Source organism: Chlamydotis macqueenii, chromosome 1 (genome assembly GCF_036417535.1).
Source record: "Chlamydotis macqueenii isolate bChlMac1 chromosome 1, bChlMac1.mat, whole genome shotgun sequence".
NCBI classification, from domain to species: domain Eukaryota; kingdom Metazoa; phylum Chordata; class Aves; order Otidiformes; family Otididae; genus Chlamydotis; species Chlamydotis macqueenii.
In genome coordinates this window covers 133,278,860-133,306,157 of record NC_141556.1, presented here as the reverse complement: position 1 = coordinate 133,306,157, position 27,298 = coordinate 133,278,860, and the positions used below count along the sequence as shown (strand labels likewise).

The 27,298-nt window shown below is 44.9% G+C and overlaps 1 protein-coding gene across 1 annotated transcript in view; it reads left to right on the top strand.

Annotated features, from left to right (window-relative positions):
- NHS (NHS actin remodeling regulator) overlaps positions 1-27,298 on the top strand; it is a 260,253-nt gene that overhangs the window by 216,312 nt on the left and 16,643 nt on the right. Inside the window, exons 2-3 of the mRNA XM_086767625.1 lie at positions 19,160-19,312; positions 22,559-22,692. Of these exons, the coding sequence (XP_086623751.1) occupies positions 19,160-19,312; positions 22,559-22,692 (287 nt within the window). The remainder of the gene's footprint in view (positions 1-19,159; positions 19,313-22,558; positions 22,693-27,298) is intronic.

The following is a 27,298-nucleotide window of genomic DNA, read 5'->3' as shown; positions in this document are numbered from 1 at the left end:
CCCAGTCCAAATCTTGTGATTTGCTGTAAGCTTTGAAACTGACCAGAGAAGACTCAGTCACTGGCTTGGTGTCTCTAGCCTGGCTCTTGCAGGGCCTTGGGAAAAGGGTGTTCGTCCTGGCAGTGTGCCTCAGGATCCTCAGTTCTGGCACATACTGAAGGCTCAGTCCTGGTTCCTGGAGCAGTCCAGGGCTGTCCATTGGCTTACAGCCTAAACCCCAAACCCTGCTTTGGTAATTTCTCACAATTTCAACTTTGGAGAAGTCCAGCAAATACCTGAGAGGAAACTGCTTCTCCCAGGTTTGATAAAATCTCAAATTGTTTCTATATCAATATATGAATGATTGCTGTCTTTTGCTGCCTTGGTTGTGCCAGGTGCCTAGTCATATGAGGCAAAATTTAAAAATAAATAAATTTGTAAGTCGGACATCACTGCATAAATGTACCAAAAAGTGTCTAGCCAACCTGGATGTATTGCCCTATTCAGTGGTTGGCTGATGTAATTTACTCCAACCCCATTTTCTGAGCTTGCATTGGGTTTCCGCTTACTGCACACGTGAATTTTACATTTCATTCAGTTTTCTTCTATGTGCTTTACAATGCCTATTCATAACACCTACACCTAGTGGGAACTTTGCACGAAGTCATCTTCTCTGCCCTGATCCTTTCAGTCAGCCTTACTAATTTTCCAGACCAGTCATGCCCACTGGATCGGCCTCGTTGTAGCCTCTGAGCCTCTCTGAAGGAAAGTGATGCTGGAGGTGGGTGTCTGGGCTGCTCCCTCTTCTGGTGTGGACACGGCTCTCCAACCATTCCAGTGCCCAGGGGCGAGCTGTGGCTCCTCTCCTGGGAGCAGGCGGTGTGTTCCCTGGTGGCTCCTTGAAGCATTTTCCATAGGAAAGCAAGTTGGGAAAGGAAGGGGAGCGGGAGCAAAGGAACTCAGCTTTTTTTATATTTATTGCAGCCTCAGCAGAAGCAGTGATGGCGCAGAAGCTCCATGGCTATGCTGCAGGCAGGAGCACAGCAACTATTTTGTTCTTTGTGGTCTCGTTTTCTGGAGTGGGTGGCCATGTGATATCCTCTTAGCTGAAAAATGGAGGAAGGAAATGGTTGTTTCCATGGCCTAATCGGCTTGCAGATCCCAGGTTGTTTCTAGTGCCAGCATCACAGTGAAGGCTTCTTGGGATTATCAGAAACTTTTTTGGAGGCAGGCAGAGCCCTGCCTTCATCTTCTGGCAGCCACTGTTTAAACAGAGGCACTGTACAGTCAGTGATGCCTCCAAGATATGCAATAAAGATTATTTATATTACAAATTGTGGTCCATGGGCTATCAGAATAGGATTTGGTACACAAAACAACCCTGAAGACCTCGTGACATCAGGAAAAGGGTTTCAGCTTCACTGAGTGGAAATCCATACTGCCTGGGCAGAAGAAGTATTTACTCAGTAGGTCAAGTGGGGAAAGACCAAGGCAGGAAATTGTAGTCTGTGGGGGGTAAAAACTATAGTGCAGCAATATCTCACACTTTTACATCCCTTTTATGTCCTACGAACCTAACAGGTTGTGTTCCCCATGATGAGTCTGAATGAACATATTGAAGCTTATTTTCTTCACTACTCATTTCTGCCTATACAGAGGTACGGGACAAAGCTCAAAAAGTGTATGATCTTTGACCACTCAAACTGTGCCAGCCAAAAACATTACTACCTTTTATCAACATAACATGTCTTTTTGATGAATGTGGGGGTGTGAAGAGTAGGCTAGCTGCTAAACTGCAGTTCTGTCAGCCTGGCTGCAGCTGTTTGCCAGTATAATATATTGTAGAAAGGCAAGAGTCATTTTGTTGTGTTAAAACCCAAAGAACCTTCATCATTTGAGAGCAGAAAATTACCCCAGATAGCACAGCTAGAGTTAGTTAGACCTTGAATTGTTTCCACAGGTTAATTAGCTCGTATGCACAATATAGTGCCTTATACTACTCAAGACCTCCCAACACCTGTATGTAGAATCATAGAATCATAGAATGGTTAGGACCATGGTTGGAAGGGACCTTCAAAGGTCATCTAGTCCAACCCCCCTGCAAGGAGCAGGGACATCCCCAACTAGATCAGGTTGCTCAGAGCCTCATCCAGCCTGGCCTTGAGTGTTTCCAGGGATGGGGCTTCCACCACCTTTCTGGGCAACCTGTTCCAGTGTTCTATAACTTGCATTGTAAAAATTTTTTTCCTAATTTTTAATCTAGATCTACCCTCCGCTATTTTAAAACCATTACTCCTTGTCCTAACCATTACTCCTTGTAGAGTTCCTGCATGCAGTGAGTTGTCAGGCTGGGATATGTTATGAATTTGAAGCTTAGAAACAGAAATAGCAGCATGAAATGTGACTATTCAGCATCATGTTGGTAGAAAAAATAGGATAGGATAGGATAGGATAGGATAGAATAGAATAGAATAGAATAGAATAGAATAGAATAGAATAGAATAGAATAGAATAGAATAGAATAGAATAGAATAGAATAGAATAGAATAGAATATTTTCAGTTGGAAGGGACCTACTGTGATCATCTAGTCCAAACAGAAGATTTCTAGTACAAAATTCAGAATGAAACACTGGTCGTCATCGGCTGTAATTGTAAAACAAGTGTTATGTTATGTAGGCACTTGACTGGAAAATTTAGAGCTGTGGTTCACTGGGGCTTCATCTCGTGGGTGTCTGGGCTGAGTGTGGAGTTGGCTGGAGGAAGAGACATTTTCCTCCCTGCTGGGATGAATGAATTGTCACAGACGAGGCAGTGACTGTGCTGTTGTAAAGCTGTGTTTTCTGTGGTAGGCACAAATTCATTTCAGTTTGCCTCTAAAAAAAGAATTTCTGAATACAAAATGTTACCTCGGGGATTACTGGAATAAGCTCAGCTCTGGGCATGTACCTGTCTGAGTGGTTCATGAAATGGATGAGAAAGTGTTTTCTGCCCACAACCCTACTTCGAGGCTTATTTCTGTGGGTGATGAGTGGCACTTTGGTTATCATTGCTTTGTTCTAGCTTCAGTGCTTCTGCAGCAACATCATCCTCCACTCACTGAGTGTCCATAGATAGAAGGGCATTGAGGGGAGAGGAAGATGAGTATCTTCTAGCCATCCCTTTAGCAAATATTTCTCTTAGTCTTCAGTTATCATGGATGTGGCTGTAACTTCAGTAGCGATAGAACTGGAATTTCTTAAAGGTTTGAAAATTATTCCACTGTCCTATAGAAGTATCTGCAAAATAAATTGTTTTCTGAATCAAAATACTGTTTGAAGATGTCCCTGCTCCTTGCAGGGGGTTGGACTAGATGACCTTTAAAGGTCCCTTCCAACCTAAGCTGTTTTATGATTCTGTGATTCTAAAATGAGAATCTTCAAAGTTTAGATATTTTCTTCTGACAGGCTGAAGTTTTACTGTAGCTTTTCCATCCTGGAAGTACATGTAAAAATTTGCAGAAAACAGGGAGAGTTGTGCTAGCTGCGGGGAGGCTGCTTTGGCCCTTGTAAAGTGAAGAAGCATTGCAGCGTTTATAAAATGTTGCTATTGCACAAATATTACAAAGACAAAAGGAATCAGGATGCTAATAGAAGGGAAAAAGGGTAACCCAGATGAAAAGCATCCAAATTAATCTTTGCCTGACTGCCATTTTCATGGGTAAGTAATGGCTGAACATCTAGATAATTTTTCTTCTGTGCTGTTGCATACAATCCCATTTTTTTAAATAAAATCAAAGTGTGTTAAGTATGCCAATAGCTGAACTTCAGCAATAACTGTGAATAACAGAAACATTGCCAAGCAGTGACCTCACCCTCGCTCACTACACGAAAATGTACAGCATCCCGCAGGAAATCAATACTTACTAATGTGAACAAACATGAAGATGAAATTATCAAACTAGCAAGTCAAGGAAACAATCTTGATTTATGAGAATTAGCTGTGATTTAAACGCAGTAGTTAGAAAACCTCAAGTGATAATGAATATGGCAGATGAATTCATGTGTCTCCTCCTGCCGTGTGGGTCTGGGCTCTGGTGGGAATCACCTAGGGTGCCAGGCTGGTTCTTTTGACTTTACTGACCATGGCAGGTTAGTTCTGAATAACAACTACCCGTTACTTGCCTAGTCCGGTGTTTTGGAGCTGCTTGTAAATGGCAGAGGTTGGTTGTGCTGCAGGGGCGTGTGGGTCCAAAACCCCAGCCCGGGCAATACGAACCACAGTTCACCTGCAAAGGTTTGGAGGATGTCCTAGCAGGGAATAAGCAAGCCTACATTTATCTGGAAGAATATAATGCTAAGAAAATCACCTAGTAAAGTATTCTTGGACTAGGAGGTGAAATGTGAGGCCTATTATAATATGTGTAAATGCTTAGTGTAAAGGACGATTTCTGCCCTTAAGACACAGAATTATAAAGAACACAGAAAAGGATGTCAGGTCCCTGGGAGGACAAGAGATGGCTGTGACGGTCAGAAGGTGACTTGCCCTGGACTGGAGCAGGCATGTGCCAGCACATCCACCTACCAGACCAAATTGCATCTCCAAACAACAGCAGCCCAGGCAACCACCATTTGAGAATGCTGTCTTAATTCTTTGCTTTTCACTGCATGCCAACTCTATATTTTCTTCTTCTTTTCTCTTTTTTTTCTTTTTTTTTTTTTATTTTCAGCTCAGCAGCAGAGATAAGAGCTTGTTTTCATATTCTCTGTAACACCCTTATGATACTTTAGATGCTACATAGAAAATAAGCAGATGGTTGTGAACTGATCTGTGTTTGTATAGAAAATGTCTCCAACTTAACGAACAATATCCGTATTACAAAAAATGTTGGCTGGGGTGGCTCCCCCTCCCCCTGTGCTGGCAGATGATACAGGAATTGACAAGATGTGAAGATTGATTGCCACCTCCCCCCCGACAACATCCTGCCAGATCAGGGCTGGGGTATATCTGTGGGTGTCGTCTGCCTTTCCCTGTTCAGCATGTAGAGCATCTCAGCCTCTAGAGCAGTCTGGCACCTCTTCCAGCACTTCTTTTTTTTTTTATTTAACGCCACTTGGAAGATCCACACAGAAAGAAGAAAGGCAGTAAATCCACACAGAAAGGGAGGAGACGGCAATAAAGTGCCTTAGGACCAGACCTGATGTCCCGGTGTATCCAGAGGGGCCAGAGGAGTCAGGCAGAGCTGCGACTGAGAAAGGACAGAGCAAGGACAGCAAAATTTGACACCTGGTCCAGCTTCTTGTGTCACGTTTCTGAGCACTTCTGCTCCTTTCTTCATAAAAACAAATGTATTTGTTCAGTTTGTCAACCAGTGCTTCACCTTTTGAGTTAAAAGTCACCTTGCTTGGCTGTGACCCAAATCTGATTTTTGAGTTTGCCATTACATATATGCAGCAAGCAAATGCAGGAACCCATCCATACCTTCGCAGACACACGCTTGTTTCTGAGTAGGCAATCCTGCTCCCCTGTAAAGGCAGCATCTCCCCTCATGGTGCCTGGTGGTGCTGGGGCATGCTGGCTCAGCGCAGTGCATCTTCTCGTGGTCCTTCCGTGGTGAACAGAGCAGGACACGTTCTGCCAGAGGACTATTCGGAGCTCTCTGAGGTTCATTCATGCTCAAAATCAGCGAGGAACCTATCTGTTAGTTACAGAAATACTCTAGGGTGACAAATCTCCCCTGGGGAAAGTTACTTTTGCGATTACTTTCCATTGTCTGCTTCTTTATGCTTGGAAATGTTGTCAACTTTGCTCCTCGTGAACAAATCCGAGCACCCAGGAGTGCTTTCTCCCCTGCTTCACCATTCCACTTGATATGTGATATGTTAAGGTCAAATACTGTCTGCTACTCGACAGCCCCATTTTTTAGTTACACTTTCTGTATGATGATTTTGATGACGATGCCCTTCTCCTCACCTCTCCTTCTTTTCTTTCCTTTTTCCTTTCCTGAAAGTATTTCCTGGTTTAATTTATTTTCCTGTGGATTTTTTTCCTTGCAGCTTATTTCCTGAGGTTTATTTTTATTCCATTTTCATCACTGCTTACAATCGAGAGTTTGAAGCTTCCTGTCCAGTGTTGCAGCCAATATCATTCCGCAGTGGTATTTCTGATAGTTACCAGTAGGTATTGACACCTGACAATTCTGCTCTGGTTTTGACTGGATGCAGCACAACGTAGCCATTTCACCATGCCTTTTCATCATGTGCAGTACTTGATACATGGTTGTAGTAAAAGATCTGCTAACACTTAAAACTTAAATCATTTTATATGTACATTAAGTGAGCAATTGTTTGCCACTCTTTGTATTTGCTGTGCAAAGGCAATGTGTGGAAAACTACCTTGTACTCAGTCCAACGCGTGCACAAAGGCAGATGAGTTACAAATGTGCAAGAATTTGCTGTTTGCTATTATGTTCTGGATGACAGCTCTCACCAGAGAGTGGTCCACACCCCTGCAGCATCTGACAAACCCTGTAGCTCTTCAGCAGTTGCGGCTTTTCAGAAATCCCATCAGAACTCAATTAGGTTTTCTGCATAAATATGTGGCTTAATAATATAAATGTGAGTACAAACAATAGGATATGGTTTTGGCTCATAAAGCCGTACTAGCTGTAACAATAAAGGACAGTCTGTATTATAATCTCTATTATAAACACCTGACGAGACTTTACAAGAAGTAAATGTTTTTAAAAGTATTTTAGCTTAAATGTTTTCATGCTGCATTTGGTGTGCTGGTTGCCGTCGGCCGCGATGTCTCAATCCGAAGTGGGGGTTAGCATGAGCTGCAGGGGCTCTCTAGCTGGCACGGTAACAGATTTGCATCCTCTGCAGGGCCGTGCAAGGGGATACAGCTAGCAACAGTCACCTCTCAGTTAAATTTGCAAGCTAGCATTTACCGTTTGAGGCTTGTGGACCATTTTAGGTAAGCAAGGACCTGAAATACCGTAGAAAAAAAACAGTGCGACTCAGCAGAAAAAATATTAGTGCCTAAGGTGAGCAAGCTGAGAACATGCTGTTCAAATAATAATAACAGTGGGAAAATAGCTTATCTTGCCATAAGTTGTTCATCCTAGGTATACAGTATCACTGACAAAGACAGACAGTTTCCAAACGCTCTCTGGAAGGGTTCCTTCTAAAAAGTAATCCAATATATCTCAGTGGCTTTGTATACATATATACAGAAAGTATTGTAAGTCCATAACACATCTATGCTATGCGGATTGATAAGGGCTAATTTCAAGCCCAAGGCCCAGAGGGGAGAGGCTTCAGTACTCTGGTAGGAGCTGGAGTCCCGCTGGGGAGTGCTGCTGGGACATGTTCTTGGCAGCACAGGGCAGAGTGGAGGGGACCAGCCCCAGCGCTGGTTTCCCTGCGGTGCCTTTTGGAGCCTGTGATGCCGCTGCACGCGCTGGAGTTTGTGCAGTTACGACGTGCTGCAGATCGCAGTGGACTTTGTGTAAGGAGCAAAGAGTTTGAGGAAGGGAAATGTGCTTTACCCTCTATCCATCCCCACCTTACAAGGCTAACAAGAATCCATCCTTAAGCAGGTTTCTTCGTTGAAATGAATTCCTTTGAGGAAGCATAGAAGGAGGGGAAAAATCTAAATTTTCAGGCAGCAGTTCCTTCCCCTTGCAAAACAACAAGGACTACGTTCAGTATTGTTTCAAGAAGTGAAACTCAGCAAGTCAGCTAGCCGTGTTATTTCATCCTAGCTAGCTTCTCAGCGTGGGTCTCTGAACCCTTGCAGCCCTGTTTGCTCTAGTGTTTTCCACAGGTATCTTGTCAGGAGTGGGACTGGAGAAGGATATTGCTGGACAGTGTTGGAATAGGACGCCACTCCTGGGCCAGAGCCCCTTCGTGGGCTGGGTGCTCTGGTTGCTCTGCAACCTGTGCTCTGCAACCTGTGCTCTGGTTCACAGACAGTTGTCTGAAACTGGGCTTCAGGTAAACCACTTGGGAGGCTGGGGCCAAAAGGAACATCTGAGAGGGCTGGTGATGGCGGACTTGGGTGTTCACTGAGTTCGGGGAAGAGTTTTATTGAAAGGACCCAGGAGAAGCTACACAGTGAACTGGTTGTCTTTAACTGCATCCCTGTGCCTGGACAACCCTGGGCCATCATCAAGGTGACACAGAGTAATCTTGTAAAGCCATGTGCATGATTTTTGTTGCCTGACCCAAGAAACAAGCTGCCTTACTATTACGGGTGGAAAGCTTCCCGGGACAGACATGAGCTCCAGAGCAATTAGGGACCTAAGACAAAGCCAAGTCTCGCAGTCCCTCTCCATGAAGGGGCTGATGGAGCTGCGGGAGGAGCAGCAGCAAGAATATTTCCCTGGGGAAGAAAAAAGAGATGATGGACTTTCTGTTTTCTCCCAGATGCCTATGAGTTATTCAAAGGAACACGTGTAGCAATAGTAGCGTAGTATTTACTAAATATAATTGGAAGAAACTGTTGTTACTTACCTCAGCTTGCAGTTAGGCGGCGTTCAGGGCAACTAGCCAAGCGCGCTGAAAAAGACTGATGGGGAGGGAGAAGTGTGAAATATGAGCCACCGTCTCTACCCTTAACACATGGTTTGTTGTTCCTGACTTTTGGGGGGTTGATTTCTCAGCCTACGTGTGGTGCCAGTGGAAGGGAAGATGGGCCCTACTTGTTCATTTTCTGTGTAAACTCTTCAATCTTGTTTTTTTGCTTGGGAGCAGCTTCTGACCTCAGATACTGGCTTCCCCATGCAGTTTGCTGAAGCCAAGAGGGTCAGACTCATGCCAGAGAGGAAATTCATTCACAAAAAAAACCATCCCTAGCACTTTTATACTAGATACAAAATGTAACCTGTGTCTTTGGTTTGGCTTTGCTCTTCCCATTTCGTAGTGTTTTTCCCCTATAGCATATGCGTTGCCCTTCCAACACAGTGACTTTGTCACTACCCGTGGGGACCTACATCAGGGACTAAGAAGATGAAGTGGTGGGGCTATAGGGCTTTTTTTTCTTACAGGTTATCATCTTGAATGAAGGGCAGGTCAGTAGTAAACAGAATGCTGTCACTCGCTGATGGCCTTCTGATGCCCTGCATAAAATAAGTTGGTGCCCTCAATCTGCCACCCAAGAGACAGGTGCATGTATCATAGCGCCACGGCATAATGGATGCTAAATGCCACTTCTGAGACCCACATGGAGAAGGCACGGAGATTGATGGGGACTAACTCTTAGAGCTTTGATAGAAGGTTGTAGTTTATGAAGATTTCAAGGAAAACAGAAATATATTTGCTGTACTTGGAATAAGTCATCTGAATCTTATCTTCCAACGTGCCAAACACAGCATATTCTGTGTCGAGTGTCATCTTCCAGTGCACTTTTTCAAGGCTACTGGTGTTTTACAGCTGGGCTGCACGTTCACAAACGCGGAGTTGTTTGTGTCGTGGATGCCGAAGTGGAAATAGATGCTCCGAGGTGCAAGCTTCTGTTCTTCTTGAAAAGAGAATCCTCAACATAGACTCAAAAGACTATTACTGGAAAATTACCACTTTAGGTGTTAATGTTCAGATAGAAATATGTGGGGGAATTTAATGTTTTGAGTAGGAGAACAGGCAAGATACATTAAAACTGCTGCCAAAACACTGTTTGACCTATCACTAAAATGTCTGTAGGCTGGGGAATGCAAGGGTGTTTTTTTCACAAGATCCTGAAGGTAAGTATTAACCAAGGCAGGTAGAATAGTAAATGAATTTTATAAAGCTTTGTTCCTGAGTGCTGGTGTGTGAAACCAGGGTGACTGCTCTGAGAGCAACATCACAGTGAACCACACACTTTTCAGCGGTGAAAGAAAGAGCATTATAGTGACCTGCTGGGGCAACTTGGGCAAGCTTAGTAGTGATTTGGGATGAGTCAGTACAGGAGAAAAATAGCAGAGCAGTAGAGAGAATTGCAAAGGATGTCTAAAAGTGTGCTTACTAAGTGTTTTATAGAGACCACACACTACACTGCCAGAGATAAGAGACTTTATCTTGCTGCGTGTTGAGAGTGGGAGTAATGCGAAGGGTCAACGTGGGAAGAAATCTGTGTTGACAAGCACTGAAAGTGCGTCAAATTGAAAGAAGTGCTTTCAACTAATTAAGGATTGAAAGGCTTGAGACATTGATTTCAGTTACATGCTCTGGGATGTGTGTACACAAACACGTATATGTGTGTGCATGTGTGTGATGTCATACCATCCCTGCTATAACAATCCGTCCTTACCATTGGGCCCAGTAACCTTCAACTACTTCAATTCGGGATTTGGGATTCTTCTTTGACACTGTTTATGCTTTCACTATTTTACTGGCTGATTAACTTGTTGTTTTCTCATGGAGCATGGTAGCGAACTGAAATGAATACGGACTCATCCTGCAGAATAATTGACCTAAGGGCAACCTTAAGACTCACCTGTTGTTTGCCTTTTTTACCATTGCCTGCAGGCAACACCAATGCTGCCTTTTGTACCATCTCTTCCACTCACTTAGCTGCGGCATGAGTCACTTCCCAGCTGGGTTGTGGTCTCTGAAGATGTAGAATTGGATTAAAAGTTTAATTTTATGCATATACATACACAACTGGGAAAACTTTTGTCTAGTCATATGTCTCTAGCTGCCCTGGGAACAAAGCCTGACCTTACTGGTGGTTTTCTTTTTAGTTTACTAACCTGCTTTCCCTGATGGGCTTCCTGCTCTCTCTGACTGAACAAGGACCGTAGAAACACCATGGCTGCACATACATTATTGAACATTTCAGATGTTTATTAATAGATTAGTATGTTGCACTCCCTCCAGTGTTTTCTGTCACCATGCATTAGGAGAGATGTGCACTGGCAGGGATTTCTTTGCTGCAGAGCTGGGTGTGAGAGGGTGGGGGTGTACGCAGAATTGCATATATTCACGGATATGTAGAGTACGTAGACGTGTGCACCTAAAATAAAAATGTCATTCACCTCTCATGAGTGAGAAGGGCAACTAATTAATGAAACCCTTCAACAGAAACCTTCTGTCTGTGGCTGCATTTGCTGCTATTTTGTAGCTGAGAGCACAAAGCTATTTCTCTCCCAGCCACTCTTGGAGGCCATGTAAAACGTAGACCGGGGAACGGGAATAAAAGGAGAGGAAGAAATTGCCAGCTAGAGAAACTTCACAGGAATGAAGGCTTGAATGTATAAAACACTGTGTATTTCTGACAGGTTATTGTCTATCCTGCAGTGACAGCTTTGAAATGCTTTGAAATATCAAGTCTCATTCTGGCCGCTGTAACTTGTTTGACAGAGTTACGAAAAGCAGTTAAAAATATGTTCAAACACCGCCAGCAGTGACTGAAAGCAGCAAAGCCAAGAATGGGATTAGCATGTGATACTCTTCACATAAGTGCATATTGCTTAACAGCCTAATCTTCTTACGTGCATCAGAACCACACACTTCCCAGCCCTCTTGAATTATGTCTGTTGTTGTGCCAGTCAAATGAACACCAGGTAAATGCAAAACTCAAGGATCTGCACGTGGAAATGACATCCAAATCATATGCTTTCCAATATGGTAATCTTTCCAGATAACTGAACACTGAATGCAGATAGAGTTCTGTCCACTTGTCCATTTTTCCCCTGAATAGCTGTTACTTCCATGTGTGTGGCATAGTGGGAGGCAGCAAAATGTCACCGGGATGTGCTAAGAAGCCATGGTGGAAACATGGGAAATTTCAGCATCTTGGTAAGAAATAAAATTATACAAAGAGCATAAAAGATCATGGTCGTTGTCAGCAGTTTCTGCTGCCAGTGAAGTTTCTGCCTTTTTGCTTGAGTTTGAAAAATTTGCTAAATTGTCCATCCATGAGCGCAGAACAGAATAATAATTGTGTTCGTGTTGTTGCCCATACAGAGCTAAAGACTTAGCTTGTTTTGTCATGTCTCCCCTCCTTTTTGTCCAGAGGGCAGCTGCAGCCCATGTAGACGCAGTTGTGCTGGCTTTGATTTGCACGTACAACTGCCGATGGCAGGGCAGACGTGGTGATTCAGGCTTCAGGTCCAGACCAGTTGCCCACAGTCTCGGGGCCTGTGCTGCTGGAGTTTGCTCCTCACATCCATCCTGGACTCAAGTTGCACAGTGCAAAAAATGCTCAGAAATAATTTTAATTTCTGCCCTGGTAATAGCCATAGTAAGAGATGATGATGCACAGAGCTGTTACAAAGCAGGTTTTCCAGTGTGGACTCCCAGAAGGAGTAACCAAGGAGCAGACCACCTGAAATGAGATGTCAGTCACTCACAGCCCTGTGACAGTGAACGTTGGGAGAAAGAAAGGGAAATGTCTTCACTGAACAGTACCTTCATGAACGTTGGAGTACGCCAGGAAAGCTGGAACAAAAGATGTGACCAAGGATGGGGGAATCCCATCCAGATCCTGAACAAATCCCAGAGATGCACAGGAGTGGTGAGGAAAAGGAGACAGGGGTTTTGGCATGCAGTTTTCTGTGTCACTGAGAGTCGTCTTACGTGAGAAATGTGCTTAGAAAGCTCTGTCAAGGCCTAGGTAGGACCTGCCTCAGCCCTCACATCTCCTGGGGGAGCTGGACTGCACACCACCCTGCTGAGGGAGAGGAGGACAGGGAAGCACAGGCAGGGTCCTCAGCAGCCACTGCAGTACCAAGGGGGTAGAGTGTCTGTCCCATTTCCATTATCTGATGTCCTCCATGGCAAAAGGGTTTCAGAAGAGAAAGCCATCACTACCAGTTGTTGCTCTGGCATTGACATGGTCAGAAATTATCACTTCCCCTTGGTGGGGAAAGAGCATGGCATCCTGCCCCTGCCAGGGGGAACAGCGTTCCTGAGGGCACGAGGGTGTATCTGAGCTTCTGGTTCCAGTTACTTGAAATTTTTTATCTAGAGGTGTGAGGGAAGTTGTGTGCATGCCCTTGCTTGTAGATATAGTTGTTGAAGTTATGGTGAGGTTGTCGTTGCTCAGCTGGGTGATTGAAATGCTGAAGAGCCCATAGCCTTATTTGCAAGGAACAGCAGCCCCTTTGCACAGGCATTTTTCAGTCCTTGCTAAAGATGGGATGGGGAGGTGGCTGATCCAAACAGCTGTTTGTGGTTCCAGTTGCTGGGGTTTGCCATTGGCAAATAGGTCAAGACTGGGCAAAATGTTTGGGTGCATACACAGTTGGGAACAAGTGTGATTGTAGAAAACAGGATCGATTGTCCCGCCTCCACAGAGCTCCAGGGTCTTGTCTTCCCACTGGGTAAGCCCCGGCACCCTCCGTCCCGTCACTGTGAAGCAGCAGCCGCAGAGGGAGCTGCTTGGAAAGTACTGAGCTGGCTGATGCACCGCACAAAATGTGGGACGTGTAGTGGAGAAGCCACTGTAGACTTTCACCAGCCTTGTAGGCTTAAACCCCCTGGGTGTTACAGCGGAGACACGAATGTACATTGGAGACATCCAGGGCTATAAATAAAATTCACATCAGACTCGGCACTTGCCTCAATAAAACATTTATGCACTAAAATGCATGATGAAGTTGGATATCTTGCCAGACTGCCTCGTCTTTGAGATAATCTGGTCTTCCTCAGGATTAATTTTCTTGCGATGTTTTGCACACAAATTTAGCAGGCAGTAGCTCTCTCTGTTGACCTGTGCAGTAGGTGTGGAAGAGCTTGGTCAGGTTGAACCCTGCTGCTGCTGGCATAGGCCTATTTATGCAAAGCTGGGTGAATATGCAGCTTTCTTATTACATTGAATTTCACAAGAAAAAAAAAGTCACTATTTTAACCTGAAATGGCTAGAAAAATTGGCTAGAAAATATGGCATTTGTTAAAATAACAGGCCAACCATCTTAACGCTGGAGGAGAAGGGCTTCCCGAGCAGTTCCTGGCATGATGCTACAGGCCACGGCAGCCTTCGAGAGCATCCCGCACCCCTGCGGCACGGCGGGGAGAAGCAGTGGGTGCACGCGGTGGGTTCGCAGCCCCCAGCTTCTCTGCCTCTCGCAAAGTGCCTGGGTCATTAGTGCCTCTCATAAGATAACTGAGCTCTGGAATGGGCTTATTTGCTAGGCTGATCCTTTTTAATTGCAGATTTTGTCTTTTGGAATCCAGATACTTTAATCATGATTCAGCAGCCGCCCGTTCGGCTTCACTTGTGCAGGAGTTCACGGAGTGACAGCTCTGGGCTCTGTCTCTTAGCACGTAGGCACCTTCCTCACTCGCTGCTTTAATCCCCTCCAAGCTCCGCACTTTTTCACACCTTACATCAAATCGTCTTTTCTCTTTGAACCAGGAAGCATAGGAAATTATCTTTTGCCCCCCCCCCCGACACCTAATGGCAACTATAATACAGACAGAAATAATAGAAAGTTGAGAAACAAAAGGAGCTCGGGCGGGGGGGAGGCAAGCATCTAGAGAAGCAGACAGAGCTGGGGGGGGAAACCCCTGGATCTGTTAAATAAATAGAGCAGAAATCTTTCTTGCTTGGCCTTTGTGGTGTTATTATTAGAACAACCACGCCTGAGTGCACTAAAGCCGCGCAACCTTCGAGCATCCGCATCCAGCTCTGCTACGGCAGGATCCTTTTTCTGCTTTGCTAAAGGAGGACGGGAGAGTGAACGAGAGGGCGTGAAGGCAGGAAGGGTCTATAAATGATAAATAGGATCAACTTCAATAAAACAGCTATTTGGAAACCTTCAAAAATCTTCTCATGAGAACAGTCATTAGTGTATGTCTGTTTGACATTGCTTGTCAGGAAACCAGTCAACGTTAATGGATCCACAGAATGTAATGGAGAATCCATTTAAATGGTCTTTTGTCGTTTTGTCATCCCACAAGACAAAAAAAACAATTACTTTAACTCGGGAATGAAATGAACATGATAGTTCATATGATTCACTTGTATCTTCTAAATTGATCAAAGCACATACTAAAAATATATTAACAATCTGTGTTTGATGCCTGAAATGCAGCATTTCCTATATCTGTACAGGCTTTTTTCCTCATTCAGTTTGGTGTCCAGCTGTTAATAATTTAAAGACTGTGGCTTTATAGTTTCTGTATTGCTTTATTATGCATGTTACGAGGATGCTGAGGGGCGATGGTCACGCGCAGGCTCGGCATTGTAAAAACAGCCTGCAGTGTAAAACACTGAGTGAGAGGGATTGCTGGCTGGAAGAGGTACCTTACCCCCATTTTACAGAACCAAGGCGTAGGGAGTGTTAGTATTTGACCCAGGTTCTTAGCAAGAGTATATGGCGAAGTTTTAACTGAGCAGGTCTTCTAGATCTCAGCCCAGTGATCTTTGAATTAACTCCCCACAGGGCTGGCTTTTTTTTCTTTTAGTGGAGGTAAGAGATTCAACTCTGTGCAGAAAATTAGACATTCAGTGATTCTGAAAGCTCACGGTCCGCTCCGGCCCTTGCAGCTTTCGTTCCCAGCAATGGTGCCCAGCTCCCAGGGGCCCATGCCCAAAGAGCAGGGGCCAGGCAAGGTGCCGTTGCAGGAGCACAGGCAATGTGCGAAGCACATGGAAGGACATGTGCAAAGGACAATGTGCAAGGAGTGAGGTGGAAGCAGGTCCCTCTTTTGGCAGGCAATCACATCTGGTAATCCCCTTCAGAAACAGTGCAGGCTCACTCAGTTACCAGTGAGCTTCTTCCCTCTCTTTCCCCTTTCCGGGAGGTTTTTCCAGAGCTTCACTGCTCTGAGTTTGGGATGCTGTTCTTCAAACATCCAGCCTAATTGCATTCATGACCGATTTAAACTCATTTGTCTTTGGGCCAGCATTGTCCTCTACCGTACCCAATGCTTCTCCCTCCCTCTGAGTTTCTCCCCCACCGCAGGCTGAGAACATTCATCCCCTTGCGGCTTTTTTTGCCAGCTCTTTTAGTTTCTATTCTGAACTGCCTAGAAAATCCACTCCAGCTTTTGAGTATTTTAAAAGACTGTTAGGTTCAGCGCGTACTGTGCAACATTCCTGCTTTCTTGGTGTCAGTGGGGCACGTTCCCTCACGCGGCAAATCAGAGCTCCTGCAGGGAAAGGCAAGAAGATACGGATGTGTGCTGGCTGGGCCGTGGCACAGGGTGCTGTAAGCTTCTTAGTGCCCTATCATTTGAAGATAAGCAACATATCTGTACTTTATTTTTCTTCTGGTACAGCACTATGCACAGCTCTGCCAGGTCTGCCGGCTAAGGGAGATCTGTTGGATGGCCAAGAGGTCACGTAATTTTATCTGCAAACAGCAACGCGTGGATACAACAGCAAGCAAGCGTGTAGCAGTATGTAGTATTTGCTTGGTTTCATTTTTAAGTCTCATGCAAAGTATATTAACCCATCTCCTACTCTTCTTATTTGTAAAACGCTGCTGCCAAAGCCGGAAGAGCTTTCTGCAAGTTAAATTTTACAGTGAAATCTATTCTAGTCTAATGAAATGTCTGAGCACCCCGTAAGTAGGTAAAACTTTCCACTCACTTACTGAGCTCCGTCACAGACAACTACTGGAGCTCCAGTCTAGACAGTTTTTTTTTTTCCTGGGAGAAGGAAGGAACTGTTTGTGCCTGCCATTTCATTAGCCTCCAGGGTACAATTTGTGATCATGAATATCACATATCCTCAAGGATATGAAGAATGGGTGGGGTATCATTACCATCACTTACACATTTTTGTCCTGAGATGAGCTTCCCAAGGAGGCAGTGCAGCTCGGAACAGGATCGGGGCAATTTGCTTTGTGTCTCAGTACCTTGTCTGTAAAATAGACATAGTGCTTCCTTACCCTCAAGGGGTAAAGGAAATAAAAAATCGGCTCATGCTAGTGAGATATTCACCTACTGCAGTGGTGACGGACAGGCAAGCCATCAACAGCTCTGCTTGGATTTGGCAACATTATGTTATTACAATGTCCATAATTTATTTAGTAAATCCTCATGATGAACATCTAGAGGTTGCCATCATTCATCCTACAAACCCCCCCCCCCCACTATCAATCATATTTTTCTCACCCTTGTGCTGGTCCTTGCATTGCCGCTATGATCAGTTGCATGGAGCAGCAAACACACTGTAAACTGTGTGAAACTCCACCTGCAAAGATCCACTGAGAAGCAAAGCAAAGCTGCCTACTGGACACAGGGTTCCGGGTCCCTTTGGTGGTGCAGAAGCTCTTAGAACCTGAACTTCAGCAGGTCTGTCACCATGTTATACCACCACTTCCATCATGACACCCACAGAGTTTTGTGAACTGTTTTTTTTTCTTATGAAGGAAAATGCTAAAGTGTGTCAGCATCCCGCAAGTGGCAGCATGGTTCCCAGGTTTCTCCCCTTGTGTCTTCTCCCTCCTTCTTCTTCTCCTACTGTCCGTTCCCAGTTCCTTTCTCTGTGCAAAGCACTGATATGCCCTTCAGCCAGAGTGAATGTTGTTTTGCATTGAAGAAAGCGACAAAACCAGAAAGAGCAAAGCATCGGCACCAGAGAGCAGCTTTCTGACACGTTGCGTGGACTCCTCCTCAAAAAAGGGCAACTGCTTCTGCAGGTTGGAGAGAGCAAAAGCACGAAAAGTAGATGGGAGCCCTGAAACATGCTAGTTCCTTGGCTGTAGACAACATATTGCTGCAGATATCCTGCCGCCAACTCCTTTCTCTGGCCTGGCCTCCCCCTCAGAGGTGTCCCACAACAGCAGCATGTCCCTTCTTCTCTTGTGGAAGCGGTGAGGGCCCTGCCAGGCAAGGCATGGGGACTGCGCTTGCCTGGAGTGGTAAAAACAATGTCAGGGGATGGCCTGGCTGCAAAATACCCGTCATCTCAGTGGGCAAGATGGAGGCTGGACAAGGGGGCTGGCACATAGACTGGGTCACTAACACAGAGTTACAAATCCCTGGTAATGTTATCTATGGAAGAGGGCTCTGGCCATCAGTGTTGCATGGGAAACTGTTGAGATTTAAGCCACTTCTGTTCTGCTCATGGCAGCTCCTCCAGGCTCTCCTTTCAGAGAGGGGAGATCAGAGGGAGAAGAGAGCCAGAGTGTTCTGCCCTGCTTGAGAGAGATAAGGGCAAAGGAGAGGAGCAGGTGGCCAGTGGCAGGGACCAATCCAAGGCACTGGCTGTTTAGCCCTTTGCTGGAAAGGGAACCACAGGAGGTACCTCCACCACCCTTCCTCCTGTGTGTGAGAGACCCTACCTGCATCGGGCTGCTTTGTCCTGGAAACAAAACAGCTGCAGCAACTCCTTGGCATTACAAGAGGAGATGATTGTTTGTATCGATGCCTGCAGAAGAAGGAGAAAGGCCAGTGCTAGACCTGAGGATGTGCCACATGCTCTGATGGTTTACGTGGGCTGTTGAGCACAGGTGGGACAAGCCAGTTCCATGTGGTTGGCCAGGGCAGAGCACTGGCATCCACCATGGCCCTTCTCTTTGGCTTTGGCCCTTGGAAAGCTGGCTACTGCATACACCGAGGTTGGGCACATCTCCCCTGAGTCCAGGTGCTGCTGAGAAACTCTCTCAAACCTTTAGTGGACTTGTTTCATGTGACTTTCAGAGGCAGACTTCTGGGATTTCTCTGTAGAGGAATTGAAGTGTTCCTGTCCTGCAGAAGTCCCTGTCTATTAAGGGAACCTCTTTTGATAGGTGACAGTTAAAGTCGCACAGCAAGGTGGGCAGTTAATCTTAGTTGTTACGCGCTGGAAGGCGACGAGCTAGCAACCTGTGTCAGAAGTTAGTCGTGTGTAACGTGATGTAGTGAAAGAGCATATTGGCAGGAGAATGAGTAAATGGGAGACACATTCCTCCCTCTGTCCTTGCTCAAAATGTCACTGTGGGAAGGTTGCGTAGCTTCTTTGGGTTTTCATTTTGCTGTCTATAAAATGATTATCCCTTTAGTCCGTATGTGTAACACCAGTATAGTATAATTGCCCCTATTTGCCTCCATTGAGCCATTTGCAATCTGGCAAAAGGGCATTGTCTAAATGTTAAGTGGCAAAATGTGGTTTGGAAACACAGAGAAGATAATGGTCGCTGATATTTGGTGGGAGGAGAGGTGCTGTAACATCCCCAGTGCTTGTTCTTGGCACTGCTGTTCCAAGCTAGAGCCTTTGCTTTCCCGCTACGTTGATTTAAGAGAGGCTAGGAGTCTTACCTTGCATTCTGTTTTTATTCTACAGCTGTCTCCAATCTGGATGCAGAAAGCAAACTGAGTGTCTATTACCGAGCACCTTGGCATCAGCAAAGAAACATCTTCCTCCCCTCCACCAGACCACCTTGCGTGGAGGAGCTGCACCACCACGCCAAGCAGCACCTGCGAGCCTTGCGCAGAGGTAGGTGCTCACACACGTTCTGGCTCCGGTTCCATGCACATGACACCTCTCCACGATCTCCTCCAGGCAGTGGTGGGGGCTCAGCCACAGACACAGGGCTTTGGGCACTGGTCTCCACTGGGACGTAGGTACTCAGGCTAAGAAATAAAGCTGAAGATGTAATTTTAGTGGTAGGAAAGGCTTGTGTCCTCATTGGCTTATTTATTATCACTAAAGTAGAGCTGAAAAGAGCTTTTCCTTTTTACATTCTTTGTTTATATGTTTTTGTGTTAAAGTGAGTATGTCTGAATTGTGTGAGCAAATTCACACACTGACTGTCGCAACCTGAAAGGAGTTGTATGGGATGACCTCCCTCCCTGTGGGACCACCGACAAAGTTTATGATTCTCTTGGACTGAATTAAGGTGAAACGACACCAACCAACCAGTTTTATGATTTATTAATACAAAACGCAAGGCATGTGGTTAGATACAAAAACTCAATGGCAACTATTTAACTGGATAACTTCACTGGATAAACAAGTCCCATACCACACGTTCTTACTTAGATCTAGTCCTAAAAGAAAGAGAAGGGGAGAGAGAAAGAGATATACAGAAGATACTACCACCTGAGGATCCAGTGGCATCCCGTTGGTCCTTCTTGCTCAGGGTGTCTTGGTGGTGGGGGTCCCACCCTAGCCTCTGATGGTACCATTTTTATACAGTCCAAGTCCCAAAATCTCCGCCCAGTTCCAAGAAAGTTCATGCATATGCATGGTGGGCATGATGCCATGCAAGGGTAAGCATGGTCTGGTTTGGCGCAGGCTCGGTGTATCCTGGGTGGTCACGGAGAGACTATTTTGGAGGGGGTCGCATCAGATGAGACCCTGCCAAGGTCGATCATCTAGCACCCTGCACCACAAAATACCATCTCAGTCCCGCTTCTGCAGGGCTGGAAGCTGGTGTCTCATTCTTGCAAAGTCTGCAACAGTCGCAATTACTTGTTGACAGGCATCAAAACCACAAAATACCGTTGCTTGTGGTTATAAAACCTAGTATGCACATGAATCTCTTGCGAAGTCTGAGTCTCTTGTACAATGGTCGCAGCAAAGCTCACATCTTCTGCACCAAGAAATGTTTAAGGCAAATGTCTACTCATCTGTCCCCCACAACTGACCCTTGAAGGATGGAGGTACTCAGTGTTTCAACAAGACCATCTTGTCTCCCTCTGCTAAACAGATGTTAAACTGTTCGTCAGCTCCAGGACAGATAAGATTTAACTTCCCAAGGGCTGAAACTGAAGCCCAGTGGTGTTACAGAGTCTCCACAGAAATGGAGCTGTCTGCAAGGAGTTTCCAAGTGCAGTACTGGAGGAAACCTGCATTCTTTGAGGGTGGCAGCTGAAAGCCAGGTGATACCCCAGACAGCTTGTAAGGATCGGGCAGGTGTCCCCTCCCCACGCCGGGGAACATGTCCCGACATCGGCTAACAAACCGGAGAGCTGTAGCCTCAAAACCAAATCATGTGACACAGGGAGGAAGCGGGAGCAATCAAGGTCGTAACCAGGCTCCTGGATCCCTGCCATAAAGGGAATTTCCTAGGTGCAAACATCTGGATGGTCCTACAACAGCACAGGAAAGGCAAAAGATGAGGAAAGGTCAGTTTTCACTGGGAACCTACCCAAGGGAAAATTCGTATTGGGAAGCATGTAAAAGTAGGGAAAAAAAGTAGAAAAATATTCTTTCTTCTGTACCATAAGGAAGGAGAAAATCCATGCAGGTCACCCTTAAAATGTTCAGCCATAGCCTCCTGTGTTGAAAGTGTTTTGCACCAACAGCTATCATTGCCTTGCTCATTTATTATTGTTACCAGCTTATAATAATAATCGATTACTCGGATCTGCAGAGCATCTGTTAGCTGGATAAAACGTTCCAATTAATTACTGCGTTTGAAACTCTCTACAGATCTCAGCTCAAGCGCACATGGAGGGTGCAGTACGTCTTCATAGCACTGCAAAGAGCGGTCCAGCCGAATTGCAGTCACAGCAGTGCTGGAGCAGAGCAGAAGCTGGCTTTGCTGCTCTTCGCAGCTCTGCGTTGCAGTTGTCCCAGGACCAGGCTGGTCTCTGCCTGCCATCTCGTGGGCAGGAGAAATCCCAACAGCAGCGCAGGAAGGCAGCTGTCAGAAAATGCCTCATCATTTTAAAGTTACAAATCTCTGTTTTGGCAGCTTCCCGTCCTCCACGTTCAACAGCAGCTGTGCAGGTTCAGCAGGCAGCTTGGCATGTGCTGCTTTATTTTATTTGCCAAAGAACTGCATGTATTGGAGTGAAATTATAATCAGAAATTTACCTTAAACATGTTTATTGTGTCTCCCCTATTTCTTCTATTGGAATTTCATTATTTCTTTATCATTTTAACCAGAAATAATTAAAACTAAACATTAGATCAGAAAACAGCTATGCTAGCAGCAAACATTGTTGACTGGACCATAGCTATGTGCATCAGGTGAATCCATCATCCCCTTCTAGCACCACTCCGTGCAAACAGGAGTTGCCTGGATGTCACCTAAAATTAAAGACTGGAAGGCCATGAGCATTCTCCCATTCGCTTGAAATATTTCAGAGGCTTCACTGATGCTGGAAGGGGACGGAATATTGTGAGCCCATGGTGAAAGAAGACTCCTCTGGGCCTGGGGTGAACAGATCTCACCTTTTCCAGGATGGTCTCCTCCATGCCAGGACACAGTGCTGCTGCTGCAACAACCTTTGTGCTGCCAAGCCAGTGCTCAGGACCAGACAGTGCCCTGCAGCTAGGGAAGGAGATCCTACCTGGGGCTATGTTTTCTTCTTTCCCCTAGAGTGGTATAGTTTATACAGGTAGAGTGCAAGTGTTACTACAGCTCGATTCTTCAAGGCAACAGGAGTTGTGGGTTCCCATTGGGAATCAGGCCTCAGGTCCCAAACACGTGGAAGGTAGCTCCTTCATCACTTGGGATAAAGGATATAAATCCTATTTGGGGATAATTCAGCTTCAGTGCATACGATGGGGTGTGTTGTATGTTGTTGCTCTTCCAGGGGCTTGGATGTCCGGTGAGTGCTTGTCTTCCTCATTTGCAACAGGGATCATAGGTACCAGTCAGTGGAGAAGAGGAGGACCTTCATCTTTGGAGTCGACGTCCTGTTCTTGTCTCTATTATACTGTTAATAGAGATATTTATATGTTTTTAACCTTCTGAAATACTCACGCCTTCTTTCTCCTCCAAAACAGAACATCGAAGCCGAGGTGATAACAGAGAGCAAAAAGTCCAAGGCCCCATCGCTGTGGTGGCTCCCCCCTTTCCTCCCTTCCCTGCAATCTCCAGTCAAAAGAGGCAAGCGATAAAGGACCGGCACTTCCTCCCAGTAAGTCTTTCACTACAGCTATCACACATGAATATGTTATTGGCATTGTGGGACTTAAGCGTGGCAGTACTTCACGAGTGCCCCCCGCCCCGAGCCTGTGCAGGTACAACACAGCTGACCTTAAGGGCTATCAGCAGCATAACTCAAGTCGCAGCTTCCAGCAGTCAGCCCCAAGGTGGACATTTCCGTTGAGAAACCCCTTATTTTCACATGTGGCCAGCACACATACGCACTCATTCATGCACTCCTCCACAAGCCCTCACATTCTGTGCTCTTGCTTTAGGTAGCACTTCCAGGACCCTCCTGTAATTTCAGTAAGTGCTGTAATTTCAGCCCTGGCATTAGCATTGCCAGGAACCAAGAACTCAAGGGCTTTTGAGTGCTGATTTGAGGCTTGCGTGTGTGCAGATAGGCTCAGCAGCACTTCTACAGCTAAGACAGTTTCTGTGTATGTATGGGCAGTGGTTCTGTTCTGCAGTGTCCACCTCCATGCAGTTTTTTCAGATGCTTCATGTCTCACAACACGTGCTTGCAGCTAGCCGAGCGGGAGGTCCAGCTGAAGATCTGGTCCTGTATGTCTGTGCTGACTTGTCCTTGCTGCACTAACTTGAAATCAAATTAGTGTTGACAATGTTAAAGGAAATGCACCCAGATGCAGAAGTTTAAGTCTGATTGTGTCCCTAATTCCCACTGATTTCAGCAGGACTTTGGTGCCTCTGTGGCTCAGGGTATTTGATAGGTGAAAGTACCGTAGTAGGCAAATTCTGCCCTGTGCTGAGAGCCATTGCATTCCTCAAATCAGTTTAAACTCCAGAGGTCAGACCTGGATTTGACTTGCAAGTGATGCATATGCCTGGTGCCAGCCCTCAGCGTAGATTTGTCCTGCGTGTGCAGGTACAGGGACCTTGGCATCTACAGAGATGTTGCACCCATGAGAACATTGTAAGTGTGTAGCTACTGAATCATCACCTACTTAGCTTAAAAATCCAAGCACATTCATCCTAATCCATTTTATTAGCCATATGGAATCCTGTAATGGTAAAGAAGTCACAGTGTAAAGCACCTGTCCAGGGACCAAAACATCTCAGCTAGCCAGTCCATAGGAGGAGATTTGTTTCTCATTTGAAAGCATGAAATGAATGATAACGTTTCAATTAGTTTAACTATTCTGGCTTTTTGGCTGCTTATCTGGATAATTTAGAGGAAAGTATCACCATCACTGCAGGCTTTGGACTGGTCAAATTTGCAGGTCTTATGGTTCAACTGAAAGAAGATATCTTGATGTTAAGGGAGCACATAAAAGAGTAGGAAGGCTTACCTGTTTCTTCTTTATTTGTAAGTCATCATCAAAGCTAGTTCTGTTGTAGGGTCGTTGAAAGGTAAAGGAGAGGTGACCCCACGTTTTGGATCAGAACTAGTTACAGGTGAATAATTTGGACAGTATATTGAGCATAAAACTGTCTTAGTATCAAAAGGGGAGCAAGGCATGTCTTTTGAAATTGCATACTCAGTGGCAAAAGGCCTGAATCTTTGCTGTGTTTGGAAAACAACCAGTGCATTTCAAACATTATTTCCATGTGTGGACCACAAAATCATAATAAATAGTGAGCAACCCTCCGAGTCCTATATTAGTTGGCAAAATTAAGTCATGCTGAATGCAGATGTCTTGGCTTTATGAGCAAGTCCACCTTTTTATTTTCAAAAGGGAAGATATTAAGCTTTGTGCCCATCCATATTGGGCCTTTTCTTGGAAGCTGATCAGGTTCAGTGTTCCCCTGAGAAGGAGCAAAGAAAAGCTGCTTGGAGGTTGTCGTCCTATTGATTTCAAGGCATCTGGCAATGCTCTGCTTTGATAACTGCAAATACTCCAAGGCCAGAGTACTTCAGCGTGCCTTGACCCATGAACCTATGAATTCCTTGTTCATAGGGCAACTGTAAAAAGAAAGAACAAGGCGAGATGAAGCTGTACATGAATGCTCCATCTGGCAGAAGTTTAATTGGCGATTATTACAAGACACCGCAACAATGAGTAACTAATTGATATTGTGCCAGCCTTCATGACTTAATGATATCATTACAAGAGAAAGCTGAGAATACTGTTGTTGGCTAGCTTGCCTTTTTTGGCATAAGCTTTTTGACATCTGCAAAGGTGTATATGCTTCAGATGCTGTTGGTAATGTTTGATATCTGATTCCAGTCAATTGTATCATCTATTCGTAAATGAACTAAAGATGTTAAATCTCACAAGAATTTTTGTTCATGGCATAGTCTTTTCCGTATTCCACTTTTCCTATGCATTGGGAAGGTGCTAGTGAATACAATACTAAACAACAGTAATCACGCCTTTCCGTGCTTATAAATTCAGAAAGTGATCTACAGGAACCTGGGAAATTTTTAAAAGTTACAGGATCTGACTTTTCCAAACTGACTATCTAAGTTAAACACATGCATTAAAGTGCTGAAATAAGTGACTTGATTTTGAGAAATGTTCCCATTACCACTGTGAGGACTGGGAGAACTCTTACTACTGAAAGCTACTGAAAAACGGGTCACCTATGTCTGAGACCAGCCAAGGCTTCCACATTTGTACTTTTCGGCTGCTGTTTTATTGCTACTGTTTAGGTGGCTATGAGCTTTTCCAAAGATCTTGCATATTGTATGGTAAAGCTAGAGAAAAATCAGTCACAACAGATGAAGATTCACTTATATGCATGACTGTTTTTACAAGGAGGAAGATGGCAAAGTCCCACAAATTCCAAGAAAGACCAAATTAATTCAAGTCCAAAGTGATTACTGCCAGTGTAAATGTGTCTGGGGGGATGTTTTGGACTGTTCCATCACAAGATCATGTTGTCGTGGAGAAGCAGAGACCTAGAAATGACACCGGATCTATTGTGTCCCAGGCAAGACAAGTTTGGAGTTAGCATTACAGCCTACTCTTCTTACAGGAACTGCCCTGATTTGTCTGATGAAAGGTCCACTTAGCCCACAGGCCTGGATCCTCCAGGAAAGAGTATAAGACCAGGGCAAGGTTTATGCTGTTTATTGTCCCGTTATTCGTCCTTCCAGTTTCATACAGAAATTTGCTACAGACTTCTTGAGCCAGAGATCAAACACAGAATACTAGCCACCAAGGAATCTGTCTGCCTTGATTTTGAGACTTTTAAAATCCATTTTTAAGCATATTTACACCTTTGACCTCAACAGCATCCTGTGACAATAACTTTAACAATCTATATGAAGATGTACCTTTTGTTTGTTTCCTGACACCTCATAATTTCATCACATCCCTTCTAGTTCTCTGACTGTGAGAAATAGTGAGCACTGCTTTCCCATTCCCTTTCTCCATGCCCCTCCTGGTTTTGCAGACATGATTTTACTTTCCTATCCATCCCAGACATTCATTTCTAAAGCTGAAAAACTCTAGCAGACTTAGTCTCTCTCTACACAGAGGAACTATAGGACAAAGCACATTTGTAAGTGCCATTCATTCAGGCATTTTTGCCAATGGGGAAAAAAAAATAATCTGAGGAGAGTATGAGGAAGGTGTGGACTTGGGAAAATGAGGGAAATATTCCTTACACATGTTCCCATGACAACCCTGACTGTAGCACTGCTGAGGCCAGCCACTGAGTCTGAAGATGCTGTGTCATTCCAACTGCATTTCAGCCTTCTCTTTCATTTTCTCTGCATTTTTTCTTTCTCTGATTTTCCCAGGTCCATCCAGCCAGGTTCTGAAATCTCAGTGCTCAAGTTCAGAATGTCAGGGGACCGCACTTTCTCAAACCCCTTGTATCACAGCTGTTATGATAAAATAAGGGAGATGGGGCAAGGAACCCATAATATTTGGAAATTCACACTCACAACTGCACAAAGTTCAGTGTCAATTTGTTCATAATTATACTCTGAGCAGAAATCTAAGGGACAAGAAGCAGGAGGTGGTTTTCTAGCCAGGCTTTGCCTCTCCCTGAGACCTCAGCTAGAGCAAATGTGAAGAGAAAATAATGCATCAGGTAATTTTACTCCACCTCCCTGCCATTTCAAAAATATTCCCTGTGGTCTGCCTTAGCATGCTTTATACAGCCAAGGGAAACACAATTGAATGTACTAACTTTCACACAGTTTTGTGCTGAAGCCACTGAGTCAAAGGCCAGACACGAGCTGGGCTACGCACTTTCTGTGTGCAAATCCTGCCTGTAGCTGATAGAAATAAAACCTACCTGACATTCCTCAGAATAACTTGCATAGCACTGTTTGTGCAATGAGCCTAATACCTACTACGCTGTATCGTGGGATGATTATTTTGCACCTTTGTCTGCTGGAATGCTCTGTGTGGTATGACTTCTGTCAGAAAACACATCTTACTTTTGTCTTTACCTTGTCAAAACATTGAAGCAGAACATTAATCATTAAAGCATTGTCAGTACTTTAACAGATCACATTTGTGATGCTCCAAAAGAAAAGAAAACACTCACAAGTAGATAAAACAAAAACTTGAGGAGAATGAAACATATGGAGATATAAATGTTGGGAGCTTGCAGGTGAGCAGGGCTGTGTTTTGCAGCAGGAATAGCGTGGTCAGAAGTATTCCCATTGTTTTCTCTTC